At 43.4% G+C, this 16,378-nt stretch overlaps 1 protein-coding gene and 2 pseudogenes across 1 annotated transcript; 1 reads left to right on the forward strand and 2 right to left on the reverse strand.

Moving 5' to 3' along the window:
• Window positions 1-740: 740 nt before the first annotated feature.
• On the forward strand, window positions 741-3,096 carry LOC115753743 (60S ribosomal protein L15-1-like). The gene is made up of 4 exons (XM_048277947.1): window positions 741-772; window positions 1,362-1,527; window positions 2,356-2,553; window positions 2,678-3,096. The coding sequence occupies exons 1-4, from the start codon at window positions 768-770 to the stop codon at window positions 2,921-2,923; spliced, it is 615 nt and encodes a 204-aa protein (XP_048133904.1). The 5' UTR covers window positions 741-767; the 3' UTR covers window positions 2,924-3,096.
• Window positions 3,097-6,762: 3,666 nt separating this feature from the next.
• Window positions 6,763-9,214, reverse strand: LOC115753731 (annotated as a pseudogene).
• A 3,616-nt stretch (window positions 9,215-12,830) lies between these two features.
• On the reverse strand, window positions 12,831-14,087 carry LOC115753742 (annotated as a pseudogene).
• Window positions 14,088-16,378: the final 2,291 nt, after the last annotated feature.

The raw sequence follows: 16,378 nt of genomic DNA on the forward strand, positions 1-16,378 counted from the left end.
TCTCAATGTCAATTACTAATAATAGAAAAATTTGACGTCTACACTCAGGCGTGGAAAAAACGCTGTAATTTCTCCAAAACTCCAGAAGTCTTCAGAAGAATCCTCATGGATGCTACGTATGTGAAGAATGAGACAAAGCGGGGACATGTATGCACATGGAACGGGAAGGGACGGCATCCTTTTCAATTATCAAGCCAATGATAAGGATAAATATATACAGAAAGCAAAAAGAGAATATTGGAAAGAGACCAGGCTGTGCAAATCCCATAGACTGCCGGGGGCCAATTCAAAGACACAGATTTTCTATTACATCAACCCCCTCCCTTAAGGCATCTCTTTCTTTGTTTTGCTTCGTTTTGCTGACCAAACCGCGTCAAGAAGATTACTTAGTTCTTCATCTTGACGTCTTAATATGTAAAGTTAAGATATCATATTTATATACTATTTAGTGTTTACTAACAGTTAAGTTCTAGTATTACAAGGTTTTAGGTCAATGTTAATACATACATATAACTGTAGGGATTATAACGCAAAATAACAAAAATTACTCCAAGCACCAAGTTTGTTCGCGATGCTCGATCTGTCTTTAGTCCTCTCGATTTATGTTTTATTGTAAGTTGATAAAGCTTCCTTTGATACGCATTAGAAGACATATTCAAATGGAGAATATTTGTTTCCACAATCACTATAAATACAATCGTCATCGACTGAACGAGAGTTTATTTTCTGCAGCTCCTGGAAACCCTAGACACCAGACCGCCACTCCAATGGGTACCCTCCTCCTCCTCCTCCTCCTCCCTCCTCCGTCTATCTGCATGCACTTTCCATTAGGAGTTATTGCACGGTCTCCGTCTGAGTTTGTTCACGTTCATGAGCTCTCGATATTGTCTAGGTTCAGTGCTTTTCGGAGCTTCGTTCTGCTAGGTTTATCGGTCTTCGCTCTCTCCATCTGTTTCGTTTGGGGGCGGAAATTCTTTGCTGGTAGACGTGCATTTAGGTTTTGGTTGGTGATAGCCTTGTTAGCATTTTCGGGTTTGGGCTTGGAGTTGATTCGGACAACATATAGAGAAGTTTGTGCTTGCGTTTCTTGCTTGTTCATTGTTTTTGCGTTTGTCTATGTTCTCTCCCACTGGAGGACTTTGTATGTGAAGATGAAAAGTTTCGACAAATCTATCGGGGATGCTTGAGATCCGCCTTTTCTTTCGTTGTTAACGTTATCAGTAAAGTCAAACAGGCATAGCTCTTTCTCTCTCTTGCGTCCCCTCTCTGAGATAACATGATATCTGTGGCGTGATTTTATGTGTAGCGCTTCATTGTCAATTGTTCGGGGTTGTTCTACTATAGTTTGTGCGTTTTTTAGGGGCTTACCAGTACGTGTCGGAGCTATGGAGGAAGAAGCCGTCCGATGTGATGAGCTTCTTGCAGAGGGTTAGGTGTTGGGACTACCGTCGACACCCTTCTATCGTGCGGGTCACCCACCCTGCACGCCCTGATAAGGCCCGCCGATTGGGTTACAAGGCCAAGCAGGTAAAATACAGTTCTCCAATGGTCTACACGAGTTGCTTATTGACCTCTGAAAGGATAATTTGTTGATTTCAGTGTTTTATGTCCTTTCATTGTCACTGAGATGGTAGCTAAATTAAATGGTTGCCTTGCGATAATTCCTGAGACCTAGAAAACCTAGCCCTTCGAGGTTGTTTTTTTGTACGATTTTCGAAGTCGATATTTGATGTCTCGTTCGTCCTTGGTTTGAAGCGTGCATACGAATCAAAACCTTTTGTTATCCTCTGACATTGACTGACTGGGGACGTGCATTAGCTAGTTAAGCAGCGTCAGGACATTTGTACTTCCTCCTCCAGGAGGATGTTTACATACTATGATTAGATGCTTCCTGAGACCCGCTATATAAAAGCAAGTCAGATCACCTGACCGAGTAGGTTCTTTTTTTTTGGTCTCGATCGATACATTAGAAGTTTCAAAACTTTTCTGTTCCTGGAGGTATTGTCTGACTGAGTAGGTTCTCTTAGTTCGAACTTTCTTTTGTCTCGATCTATGCATTATAAGTTGCACAACGTAGGTTCCTGAGGAATACCTCCCTTTATTTGGATATGCAGTTTCTTATATGGCTTGGGTTCTCTGATGCCTTATCCTGATTGACTACATCGGTCAATCGCCTCATGTCTCGTCTGATTATTTATGCTGAAGATTTGCCATTTCTTTTGGGTTGGGTCATTATGTGGTGCAGCATATTGGCGTTTCGATTTTATGATTGTTTAGATGGAGGTTTTTGACATTGTGCAATATTTTCTTTTGTTGGGCAACTCTCCGGAATCTGACTAATTTAAGTGATTGCAGGGTTACGTGGTTTATCGTGTCCGTGTAAGGCGTGGTGGTCGCAAGAGACCTGTTCCCAAGGGTGTAGTGTATGGCAAGCCCACGAATCAGGGTGTTACTCAACTGAAGTTCCAGAGAAGCAAGAGGTCTGTTGCAGAGGAACGTGCCGGCAGAAAGCTGGGAGGCCTTAGGGTTCTGAACTCCTACTGGCTCAATGAGGTTTGTATATTCTCTTATGTGTACTCTTTTGATTTCTTTATGGATTTTGTTGAGCTGTTCTTTCTTTCATGAGCTCGGCGGGTTGCTCGCTTTTGATATTTTCAAATATGTATTTTCGTCGCAGGATTCTACCTACAAATATTTTGAGGTAATTCTGGTTGATGCCGCCCACCAGACCATCCGAAAGGACCCGAGAATCAATTGGCTCTGCAACCCTGTGCACAAACACAGGGAGCTTCGTGGCCTTACCTCTGCTGGAAAGAAGAACAGAGGCCTCCGTGGAAAGGGCCACACGCACCACAAGGCCCGCCCTTCACGCAGGGCAACTTGGAAGAGAAACAACATCCTGTCTCTGCGCCGATGCCGTTGATCTGGCCTCATTGCTTGTCAGAGTATTTTTGTTCCTGGTTATTTGTTGCAGTACCTTTGTTTCCTGGATATTTATCAGGGGCGTATCATTCGTCGGAGGGAAGTGTCAAATTTTGGAGATCGAACTGTTTAAGAGCATGTTCTATTTGATAAAATACTTCTATGGCCTGTTTATGCTGTGTTGCTTCTTGCTTTTCCGATCGTGATTCCTTTTTTTTGCAATAGAAACGCCTTGCATGTTTGAAGGTCTGTATTGCCAAACCGTCCTCCTAGGGTTGCAGTTTAGGAGCAAGCTTGTCGTTTCCTCTTTCTTCTCAACACAACAGAAAAAACTGTGCGTCAACTGGAAAAATTGGTATTCCTCCCTGCGTTTTCCTTCCTCAATTCAATGCCGCCGTAATTTCCCACTCGATTTCTTTGCTGAACCTAATGATGATGGTCGAGTTCAGTAATTTCCTCATATCTGCTTGGTTCATCTACATTCGTTTCATCACGCATTATATTAGACCTCATCTTATAGATATGGGATTCGAGAATTGCATTCGTTTAATTATTCATGCCTATTCCGATGGCCTTAAGTATTTTGGTAGAAGCTGATTTCGAATTTTTGATGCTTGAAAGTGCGCCACTTCTATGATCCATACTCTTTTGTGTGGCTGAGATGCAATAAAATCAGAGCAGCAAAAGCAAAAGACCAGAAAATTTCATGAAAATCATGATGCCATGAAAGAAACACAAAATCTAATCCTTGAATCAAGTCGATGAAAATTGAATCGTAAAGAAAAGCAGTTGTTAAGGAGCATCACCACTTGCTCAACCATGAAACTACAACGGTTTCATTTGTCCAAATTTTTGGAAGTGAGCCAGTGATCCTACCAGTAGTAAAATTTAAGTTCAAACGGGAAAAAAAGGCAGCCATTGTACACCATCCTTCTACCAGTTAACTCTGAACCCCATCTCTCCCTCTAGCGCTTGCACGAATGTGTTTGTCCACTTTCTCTCTCATTTCTTTCTTGGATAACTAAGACAACTGCTTGCTCCAACTATCTCTCTGACCACACCTTGCAACGCAATTTGAATGAACATGATCACGGCCCTTCTACAGTTTAGTGTCGGAAAACACAGGTTAGCTCTCCCGCAACAATAAGTTCCTCGATGTGATGGTAGTTTCCTCAATTTGGGCTATTTACTTTTGTTATTGAGTCAGTACTCTTCCAAGATTAATAGCCATGGGACCACAGAAAAACCAAGAATCCCATATGTTCAAATCTAATTCACAAAAGTCCTTCTATTATTACTCCACACAGTACAATTTGAGTGCCCAATCAGTCTGATCAGTCCTCGCATTGATGATTGACTGAGAAATTTCTTAAAGCCCCAAAAACAATACCCAGAGAGCAAAACAGAGAGAGACGAAGAAAAGGGTAGGAATAGTACCTTCAATGGCCAACCAAAATAAGCAGAGAGATCGAGAGCGAGCTGCTGGGAAGGGACATGAGGGTCGGCTATGGCAACAACTTGGACGCCAAAGGGTTGAAGATGGTGCAGGTTCATCAGATGCTCTCTGCCCATCATCCCCACTCCGATGTTTCCATACTTCACTGTCTTATCACCCTTCCATGGCACTTGGAGCTCAAGACAGTCTTTGAGCTTTTGAGTCAACTCACTCGCTCACCGTCCCACTTCCACTTTCTAAATGGTATCTGAATCGTCGTGATGGGAAAGAAAGTAGGGCAATAAACGTAAATTGCGGGCCCCACATTTGTCATTCAAAATGAGGGGAAAATACTTGAGAAATTTCTAAATGGTATACACATACCAAGGTGTAGTACCACCATTTATTCTAAAATTTCAAAGTGATTTGAAGATGTGTTGTGCCATTTTTGGTATAATTTCTGCAAGACGTCATGCAAAAGGATAAAAACAAAAAATGGAAGCAATGCCCCTCGGATTAGTCGAGCTGACGAGTAGAAATTTCTTCTATCATGTTAGATGAAAGGGATTAATTTTGAAACATATCTATTAAAATAGGAATTTAATCGAGTCTATTTTCACGATTCATATTCGGACTGCAAATGAATAAATTCATGATAGGAACATTCTTGACACTTGAAATTTAAGCTAAGAGTTGACTGCAAAAAACTGCTTTTCGTTTTACCGATCCATTTATAGAAATCAAGAATCTACAAAATTTCGCAAAATAAAAACTCAATCTTTTTATCAAAGCTGCATGAAAGTTTCCATATTGCAATGGAAACAGATTGGCAATTTTCGTCCTCAAGCAGATATTTCCTTCATCAGATTAGTATTTACGTGAGACTTGAGCGATGCCCAGAAATGGGATCTTCAGCCACTCGTCATGTCTAACGCACCCCACCTAGAAGAAACCACCTTTTCGCGGTGGCGGCTGGTGGTTGTCGCCGCCGGACATTGTGTAGAGGGAGAGAGAATGGCGTTCACGAAGAAAGCGGCTCAAGTTCTGGGAATAATTGCTAACAGGCCCTTCAAGTCCTCGAGATTCGCTGGGCAGTCCCCCGATTCGAGGTCTTTCACTTCTCTTGCCCACGGAGTCCACGTTTTCCATAGCCCCCGTAAGCTTCAAGTCAATCCTTCAATTTCTTCTTGCCCGCTTGCTCTTCTTAATCAACCTTCTTATCATTTTCGGTTTACGGAAAAATGCTCCCACCTTTTTCTTCTTTTGTCTCTTGAGATTTTGATGTTGTTCGCGCATTGAAGCATTTTTAAGATTTGTCATGGACTCTTGATTGTTTGGTTTCTCCCCTCCATGAAACTTTGTGGATTTCATTGTGATTAGTGATGGTTTTTGTGGTTGCTAAATTGGGTATTGAGTTAGGAGCGCGAAGCTTGATGGCTAATGCATGTAACAGGATGAGGTTGGAATCGTGGCGAAGCTATCAGATTGCATCGCTTCCAGAGGCGGGAATATACTTGGGGCCGATGTTTTCGTGCCCGAAAATGTCTTTGTTGAGGGTGAAGAAGAAATCTGAGAAGCAGAATGTAACTTTATATGGCTGGACTTGCTTATGAAGGGCATTTTTTTTTTCTTAAACCCACGAGGTTGGCTGAGTGGTTAAGGAATAGACATGTGCCTGTGCATTAGATGCACAACACTAGTTTGATTGTGCACGGTGTCCAGTACAAGCAATTGCAAATTCGAACCTACCCACCTGGGCTTTGGCCCATTTCTTACCTGCCAGAGCCAGTAACTGATGTTGTTAGAATATTTCATGGCATGAGGTTTTCTTACTGGAAATGAGAAATGTGATTTGTTTTTCATCGATTTGGTCATCTTCATAGGCAATTAGCTCTGGCGTTAGCTTTGGCTGTCATATTGTGTTTAAGATCATTAACGATTTTCGTCTTACCCCCTGATTTTATTTGTTTACTCACGTCAAGAAGACAATTTCTTCTGCACACTATGTCTAAAAGACTCAATCCGCTACTAGTCCAAAAAAATACTTCATCTAATGAATCTCGCTTTCTACTAACTTTTTGAACCTTTCTAAGTGTAAGCTGGTTTTAACATTTCCTCTCTCATTGCAGGTTGAGAGGGTATCTCACAGAGATAACTTGCTTAGTTTTGTGCAGAAGTCAGAGAGCCTTGAGAAACAATGTCTTTCGAAGGCGATAAAATCATACTGCGAACTGTGAGTATTACCTTACGAGAAGAATAAGACCGTTGTATTTTGACAAGGGGAGGTACGGTTCACGGAAACTGCAATTCCTGTGTACAACTACTCAATTGAGAATTCATTACGACAAACCTCTAATCTTGCGAAGAATTCTAGAGATATGTCCACATCTGTTGCTGTCACTAAACTTGCTTTGACTATCTAGTTTGATGAAAATTGAGTGAAGCTGATCTGTAAATTCATTGTTGCTATGAGACCCAAATGTAAAATCTGCTAATTCTAATCTTGAGACGTACTGTCATCAAGATTTCATTCTGTTGTCATAAGAGTGATATAAAAGCAAACGGCAATACCAAAGAGTGTTTATTAATACCATGCTCCTGAGAAATACCCAATTACAGTGCTCAAAGCTTGTGGGGACAGTTATCTTGCTTTTTCTGCATGTACGAGGACATTGGAAGAGGGGGAAAAGATGTGTACTGTCTAAATATAAACAGGCATCGGATTCAGACTTCTGATTCCATTGATGGAGTTTCTTCATGTCCTGTTACTGGAACAGACACCATCGAAAACTCATATGCTGATGCCGTACGTTTAGAAGCTCCGGAGAGCACTCAGTAGCTTCAACCCAGTTACCGTGATGAAGAAGGTTGTGAATCGCATCGACCCATCTCTGCTTATGGGCGTCATTCTTGCACTTGAACTCTAGAACGCGGTTCTGAGACTGAAGAAGACTTCTTCGGGGTTGTCTCTTTCTTTCCTGTATGGCCAGGCGGAATTATCGTCGCAGAGTCCATAAACTATGCCTGGTAACGGTACAGAAATGTCAGAGACCAAGTTGACGATAGCGGATATATGGCAAATGGAAGAATACTAGGAATTCTAAGGTACCAACATTTACTGTTCATCGAGAATGCTCCTCCAATGTGCTTGCTTTTTAACTTAAGAATGACTTGACAATGCGCATTGAGTTTCAGTGTCATTTCTTTCTTTCTTCTCGTAAGTTTCTTTGTCAAACTCCGCAGTAGAGAAAGCTATTCACCTGGGACTTTTTGTTAATGTATACAGACGAATGCTTCATTTGAAATAATCCTGAAAAGTTAAATGGCAGAGGAGTCCAAGCTCAAACTTAATAACGGTAGTGGCTCATTGCACTAAAGATAGTCAACCCATTGACTTCATGCGGCGTTATAGAGAGAAGCTACTATCCTCCTCCAGATGATAATATTACCTTTTGTTGTGTGCTGCCAAAGTTCACCTCCGCAGGGAGTGCTGCTTTCTTCGATGTGGCTGTGAAGCGTCGTGATGGTACGCGTTTCTGCCATTCCCCTCTCATAGGGACCGATGGCTGCGTTCCTCTTCGCTTCATTTCTCCTCCTTACTTTCAGCGCTGCTTCTCCTCTCAAAGCTGAAGCATGGTAGAGCCAAATTCAACTAAAGATCATCACTTTTGCGTACTGGTTTACCTGAACTTCAACGGTGCATAAAATCTGTTGATTGCAGCACCTGTAGCGGCAGCTGCCATGAGAGTCACGAGATCTCCCGCACTATGTATGTCCACAGCTGATTGGACGACAGTTGCCGCTTGATCATGCTCCGCTCTGGCTAGTTCAGCAAGTTCGACGCAGTGTGATGTTAGTAGTTCTGTGGTCGAGGCCAAAGCCACGCTCATCTTTGAATCCGAATTGGAGCTTTGCACTGCAGCCACAGCAGGCAAACTGGCAGCTAGCCCGGCAATAGAAACAGCCGAATGCACGTGCCCATTTTGCATGCGCACGCTCTATTTCTTCTCCATCTCGTTCCTATCGTGCTCCTTATGACCATGGTGGTGGTGGAGGTGGTGGTCGAACCATTTCCCAAGAGACCCCATCCTCCTAGCGTGAACTGAATTCATAACCTTCGCCGCCTGTACAGAATGCGAATCCGCAGGGTTGCTCGGTACAGTTCGTAAACCAACCAAGTTTCAAACCGAAGCCAAAGTAAACCATTCGAGCCACGGGAAATTACTGTTTGGACAACATAACTCGGACTTTTTCATGTGTAGAATTTATACATGCTTGACAGGTGACAATACAAGTGAGAGCTATCAGAGAGAATGGCTAGTGTGACTCACAAGGAGTTGAGCAGCAACAGGTGCCTGTGGCTGTGGACATGTACTGAGGTTCTTGTTATGTATCGTGGGAATGTCGTTCCTTATGTGAGCCAGAGCTTTTGAAACCTCCGATGGGGAAGGGCACCATGACCTCGATAAGAACTCCATTGGCTCCTTCGGCGTCTCTGGTTGAGGGACCGATGGCAGCGAAGACACTCCTTTGAGCTCCTCCCGCTCTTCCACATTTTCCAGCTTGAGTGAAGTTGAACTTCCAACTGAAGTGACGCACCCCGTCCATAACGATCCCGAAAGTTATTTCTTTTTTATCGTCTTTCTTCTGAGAACCGTATAGCGTTGGCCAAGTGCAATTCAGACTACTTCAGCCACTCCTGCGGCATCAAACCCGGTAAAAAGCCCGCTGAGTTCCGCGCTCCATAAAAGGGGTAAACTTCAAGAAGAGAAACTTCTCATCAATCAGAGATTCGCTGAACACTCGCTGCAAAACTCCGAGATGCCGACCGGAACAAAATCGAAAGTAAAAGGCAAAGCAAAGGACCGAAATGACACCATAAGCTTCACATGCTTAGCGTTGAGCCTAACCCGATTGAGAGAAAAGGAGACTCCTTTCCACAAGAGACCAGAACACATGAAAATGGTCCTCACAGAAACATGAAGCCAAGCGGCTTCTCCGCAGCCAAGAAAAGTCTCAATCCCTTTATGAACATAGACAAACATGGCCTGAAACAGGGAACGGAAGGAACAGATGAGGACGAGGATCAACTCATTTTCTTGTGCTTTGAAATGTTCCCGCGCTGAGGCTGTATGAACCAGACAAAACCCAGTTCGCGGAACTCGATCAAAGTTCCGAATCAGGGAACATAAACAAAAGACATACCCAGGGTTGACGGAGGCTGTTTACATTTGATTAAGGGGAATAGCATTGCGAGAAACAGACAACTCGGAGTGATAAGTTAAATTAAGGGCGGTTTGGACATGATACTTCGCGGGTAACGAGATCAATGGCTTTCTGTGGATTGAGTCTTAGTCCCAAAACAGTGCGTGCAATGCCGACCAAAAAGTCATTGTGCATGAACCTTACCCGGTGACCGGACTGCTGAGAGTTCTCTCTCTCACTCTCTTTTTTTTATGTGCTCTCGGTAGGGTTTAGGAGTGATCAGTTCCAGGATGGATGGTTTCTTTCCTTGAACCGAGAACTACCCGTTAGGGACCAGTTCCGCAAAATGTGAATCGTGAAACATCCACTCTTTTCGTGAATCCACCCGAAAATCGAAACGCCCGTTCAGTCCTGTTCCTGGTTGGATTCCGGTGTCCTACCGAGCACCAACATCAATTAAAAAAAAATATATAGCGGTTGAAGGAGGAAAAATTTCAATAATGCAAGCTAACAATGGGAACAATGATTTAGTACCATTGCCACATGAAAAAAATTACAATATGCAAGATAACAAGCATTGTGATATTTGCAAAAGTTATTTCAAAAGAATATATATTTTTATTATATAAAAGAATCAATCCGATTGGGCTGGTTGGAAGGTTCTCACTCGAAATCGAGAACCGAACCGGTACGCGACAGTTCTAGAAAATCGGAACCGGAATCTGGACCGTACCCACCGGTTACCATCCAAAATCGGCCCGTTGGATGGATCGCGGTCCGGATTCATCCAAACTAGACCAAACCGGACCGTACCTAATCGGCTGATCTTCTGATGTTTTGAGATGATCTGTGGCATTGCGAGAGTCGCCCAAGAGGGCAGTAGGCCCTTGCTTGTGGCTTGGCGAGGGAAGTTGGCCCTTTTCGAGTGCCTCGGGGAAGACGGGGCAGCTTCGCCCTATCATCGCACCAACTGTGAATAAGGAGTACAATCCAAGCAGACAAGAAGTGAACAGAAGCCAAGTCCCGAGCGCAATCTGCTGTTATATGGATCAGCAACCATATCACTAACTTAAAAACGATAAGGAGGCTAAACCTGGTCACTGTGATAGAGCAAGACTTGTTCCTTCGCCTTTCGATCAATGTCGTGAAGCACATATCCCTCACTCCGGTACATAACCCCCTTCCTTCCCGCTTTTATATTTCTCATCATCCTCGTAAGGAGTTTCGGATTTTGGAACTTGCCGGTTCCGTTTTTCCCCCTTGAGCATGTCGAGTAGAGGGCCCTGGCTAATGATGCTCGAACCGTGTAAACATTTACGTAGGATTGATGAGATCAAATTCTCTTCTTTTTTCGAACCCTTTTAGGAGAATGCAGTACGTTTGCCTCTGGTTTGACGAGAGAGTAACAGATATCAAACTCTTGCATGTGGATTGTGCTCTCTGTAATGTTCCTGAGACCAGGTGCGGCATTGCGAGGGTCGCCTGAGAGAGGGCAAGAGGCCGTCGCTTGCAGCTCGGTGACACTTGCTGGCCATTGTGAACAGGGCAGCCTCGCCTTGTCGTTGCACCAGCGTCGACCCGACATGCCGTTCAAGTTGGTCTAGTATTAGCTTGTAGCACATCCGTTGCTTTGACCTGATGTGTACCTGCGCCCTTTAGTTGCGCAAAACTACTGACTATAATCTCTAAAATAGAAAATCAAGCAATGCGGCCATATGGACACAACTACATGGAAAACAAAGTAACAATGCAGCAGGCACACCTAAATAAAGGGTATGGTCTTTCATGGTTTTGCTCACCAGATAACACACATAACAAACAACAGTCATGATGCAATTAAATAAATGCAATGCATGTTATTCAATTTTTTATCAGGTACCTCATAAATCCAGTGAACGTCTCGGGCAACTCAAGTAATATTTTTTTCCAAAAACTCGTGAATTTGTATGCAATGCAACACCGGCCCTTTTGCAGATAAACCCCATGCGAGTGTGCCGTCCTCAAGGATAGACTCACTCGTCATCTTACTTCAAAGGCATCTCAAGCTCATAAGGGCGGAGGCATCTCCAATCATCAAAAAGCATTAAAGGATATTTTCGGCTTCCATGGGGCATCGCCAGGTAAATCTCATGGTGGTATAACATCGGATAGACTCATAATGAGTGTTTAACTTGTTTCATCATGAAATGTCATGTCATGCATACACAATGCAATCTTACTGTCGTTGGCGTTCAAAAGTTTTATGAGATGAATGAATCATTTGTATCCATGATCATATTCTTTTAGAAATTCATCAATGCAGGAATCAAGCATATCAAATCAGAATTCAAGAATACGATCCAATTTTCAAACTATTGATGAATGATTCTAACGCCAATCCAAACGAACTATAAAAGTTAGAAATTCATTCCCTTATTAACGGAAACTCCAATATCCGAAGACAACGAACAGGCAACGAATGGTCGGCTAAGGGTGCGGTGGCCAAAAGCGAATGGCAGCCGTGGACAGCTCAAGGACAATCAGAAGCGGGGTGACGACGTTCTGACGGTTTTTTCGACGAATGAACTGGCTGTCAGGTACTTATAGGGGAAGCGGTTGAAATACAATCACCTTAAAACAATGAGCTCATAGTAAAGTTAGTTTATGGCTAGTCAACAGCTTGCAATAGCGTCGGACCGTGACATCCGTCAAGCACGTGACACATATCACACACGTGTCGCTCGCGTTTGCCGTGTGGCAAACCGCCTTGCCACATGTTTGCACGTGGCTCCCCGGATGTCCACATGCGGCCATGTGTCCTAATTTTGTCCCCCTTTATCCCAATCTCGTACATATTTGATTCGATATGATCTAAATCCAACGTATCCCGACCCTAAAAATAGTATCGGGTCATTAATAAACCCTCAAAAATATGCTGAGTTTGGATAAAAATTCCTTTATAGCTCATCTAATATTTCGAATTCATTAGACACTAATTCACCCTAAGCAGGTGAGGGATTTCGGGTAATCACAAATAACTATGCGGATTGTTTAAGCACATAAAAATAGTGTAAGGATCTTATTGTCTTCGCAAGATGCAAAAATAAAATCGTAAAAAATGGTCTATAAAGTTAGAAAAAAGAAATGACAAATCACCAATGTATAGAATGATTTTCCATTTTTGTTGATCGTGATGGATCATCTACCCATCTTATTACTTATCACAAAGTCCAAAATGGTGTCGATTATGTGTGTTTGTTGTTTAGGGGTAGCGGTAGAAATAGAATCACTTCATTCTCTCTCCCTGGCATTTAATCTGAAGTGATCTCGGTAAACACACTTACGAAAAATTATTAACGAGAACAAGCCGAGGAGCAAGAAGCAAAACACAACGTCACGAGCACTAGGACAACCCAATTTACCGAAACTTAAAACACACCAAAGCACATGAGTTTCGGCCTCTCTCAAGCGCAGTCCTGAGAAGCGGGGACAGGGGCGTAGGACCCGATGAAGACGTCGCCGTACACGACCCCCGGCAAGCCCTCCCCCGACAAGCGGACTGACCCAATAGATCCAGTTCCCCGAGAAGTTGCCGCTGACCACGGCGGGCCTGAAAGAGCAGGCGGTGGTTCATGGACCCGCCGCTGAAGGGGCCGGCGGCCAGGATATTGGCCCCGACGATGAAGCCGATGGCGATGGGCGCGATGATCCCGAGCAAGCCCCTCTTCGGGTCAGCTGCCATGGCGTACACAGTGTAGACCAGGGTGAAGGTGATTACGATCTCCATAACCAGGCCTTCTATTGCGCTCATGCTGGCGGCGACACCATGGGTTGGTATGCTCTGCAATAAGGATTCGAACATTAATTAACTGGATTTTATACATTGGGCCTAGGATTTATTTATGGTGTGTACCTCGGCGCTGGTGACGAATTTCAGGAGGAGGCAGGCGACAATAGAACCGGAGCACTGGGAGATCCAGTAGAAGACGCCGGTCAGGATGGTGATGTTGCCTCCAATGGCCAGTCCCAACGTGACAAGGATTCAGATGGCCACCTGAGATGTTCCCCGCGATGGATACCCCCACAAACAGTGCCAACGTGACTAGTACCGCCGGGTCCAGGGCCGCATCCGACGTGAGCTTGCCTAAGCCAACAGCAAAATAAATTCCTAAAAACCAAACAATTATCGGAAGCACAAAATAGAAACACCGATTAATTTCTCGAGAAAGAAGCTCGTGTATTTTGACATCGGCCCTGTTTTGACTTCGGTACATGCGACTTAGGAATGGAACGTGCTTAGAGACACGTTCTCAAAAAGTCGGTCGTTACGGTGTACTTGCCATAAGCGATCGCGGACCCGACGCCGGTGAACACGAAGAGGAGGGTCGCGATGAACTCGGAGAGATAAGATTTCAGAGACCCTACGCTGAAGGAGTCCCCAAAGCTACCAAATGCTAGCTTCACCATGTTTACTCAATCGAAAAAACTATACCAACCACTCTCAGTTATGTCTCGACAGCGAGCTTGTACTTCAGTCCGATGGCGAAGACACACATATATATACTCGTCCTAATGTATGTACTTGTCCTAATGGCGTCCTTCCCAATAGTGGGCTTCTTATTTAATTAATTTCTTAATCTTTTATTAGGCTAATTAAGTATATATTAGCTAGAGATGAAGGAAGACACAGCCGGCGCCGGCCATGGGACCTAGAATGCAATGGCACGCGGTGGTTGGGCGCCGGCCAACCGCCGTTTAATTCTTAATCATGTAATAATTGGTGATTATGGGCGTAAGGACAACCAACTTATCTAGTGATTTACGTACGACAAGACACGCGAATTCTGCTCAGGGAATATTCATAGAAGCGAATGGCCCATCAAACTCTAAGGGTGCACATGGTAACACTTCAGATTAACTTCTCAACTTCTGACCGGAAGTTGATTTCTCAACTTCTCCTTCAAAGCAGAAGATGATTTTTCTACTTTTACTTCGGATTAACTTCTGATCGGAAAAATTCGTTTGATTATGGTTGAAAATTTCTACTTCTAGAATATTATTAACAAAATCTTCGACGGCCGGTCGGCGGCGGGCCGCCCTCCGGCGACCGGCGGCGGGTGGGAGGGCGACCGGCGGCGATGGGCTGTCGGTGGAGGTCAATGTGATCGAAGAAGTGATTCTAAGGTGGAGAAGTAAAAAAAAATTACTTCTCAAAGTTGGCAAAAAATCTTGCTAGAAGTTAAAAATTCTACCGGAAGTTGAAAATCCTACAAGAAGTCAATTTTTTTACCAAACGGATTTCTATTTCGGCAAGGCTTTTACCAAACGAATTTCCCTGTCAGATTGACTTCTGGCGCAGAAATCCAGTAGTAGAAGTGATTTCATGCGCACCCTAACCATGGTCTAATGTCCTTTTCCTTGCAAAAATAAAGAATAGATATGTTGAGGGGCATTTGCATGAATAAAAATAGTGAAAAAGGTACGATTTGAGATTAGCATTAACCACCACTATTATCCCACCAACTTTTCGTGAGGATGTTATGGGAATGGAGCCGTGGGAAATTTGTCGTCCCGACCCGAGTCGATTTCTCTATCTCGTCTTCACTTTCGAGGGTATTAGAATATTTCGTCTTGCCTATCTCGGTGCTCACCATCTTAGCATTCAAGATAGAAAGAATGTGATAAGAGGGCGCGAAAATCTATTTGTGAAACGAGGGAATGACTAGCCTATGAAACAACAGACAATGTAGGGTTAGCATAGAACGAGAGATTGCAACCATTCGTCTTCGAAGGTCTTCTTTCACTAGTTAAGAACAGGATACAAGACTGCAATGACTTATCTAATTCTCGCTTGCCTTGAATTTTTTTTTTTATTTTTTTTTTTTTTTTTTTTTGTAGATTCACTTGTCATCCGCAACTGGTACTAGTGAATGAACATTACTGTAAAAAGTAAATGAACAAAAAATACTTTATCTTTCACTGAAATTTTTAGACAAAATTTTTTATTCATAATAAACATATTTTCCATCGACTGATTATTATAAGCGACACAAGTGTGTTATTTTTAGAGAAATACTTTTCAAGTCATTCATTTTTTGTGAAATACATAGTTTGGGCTTACCCAAGTCGGATAGAGTAAAACGGGCGAGTTTAGGCAAGTGATTCCTATTTGAGCCTAACCTGTCTGCCTGGCCCATCTAGGCCCATTTTGTTTTGTGTAAGAAAACCTACTAATTTCTAAGCACGAGGATGATTAGACGAGGACCTTGAGGCCGAGTACTAGATCCGGCCCTCCCAAGCCTCTAGTGAAAGACGGTGTCGGGAAATTGTTAGCCGGCCGGTCGGGCGTTCCCCCACGCCGGATGAGAGAGATCCATGAGCAATATTAAATCGCCGGCGAGTTCGGCCGAGACGTTAGGACCAAAAGAGGGGGATGTGCCTGTGATATATTCACATGGGCAGCCCAAACCATTCTAAGGGAAACGCAAGAGAGAAGGCTATCGCTGGGTTGGGCCACTTCTCCTTTTCTATCGACATTTCGAAATTTTTAGAGTTGGATTCGTGCAAAAAAATCCCAAGCGGTAAAGCACTTTTATCTTTTTTCGAAGTCAAGCTGTTTCTAGAAAGCTGTTTTATGACTTTTCAATATGTTGATGACGAGTAAATAATCAATGTACGGAAAACGTTTATCTTGTGGATCGAAAATAACAAACTTAGATTAGAAAAAAAAAATTCCCTTTAGGGTAAAAAAATTCACTTTTGTGAAAACCAATAAGCCGTCAACGGCAGAGTCACAATCGACATGCTCGGACAGGAAGATGGTCGCCGGAGAGGGTC

Source organism: Rhodamnia argentea, chromosome 4 (genome assembly GCF_020921035.1).
Source record: "Rhodamnia argentea isolate NSW1041297 chromosome 4, ASM2092103v1, whole genome shotgun sequence".
NCBI classification, from domain to species: domain Eukaryota; kingdom Viridiplantae; phylum Streptophyta; class Magnoliopsida; order Myrtales; family Myrtaceae; genus Rhodamnia; species Rhodamnia argentea.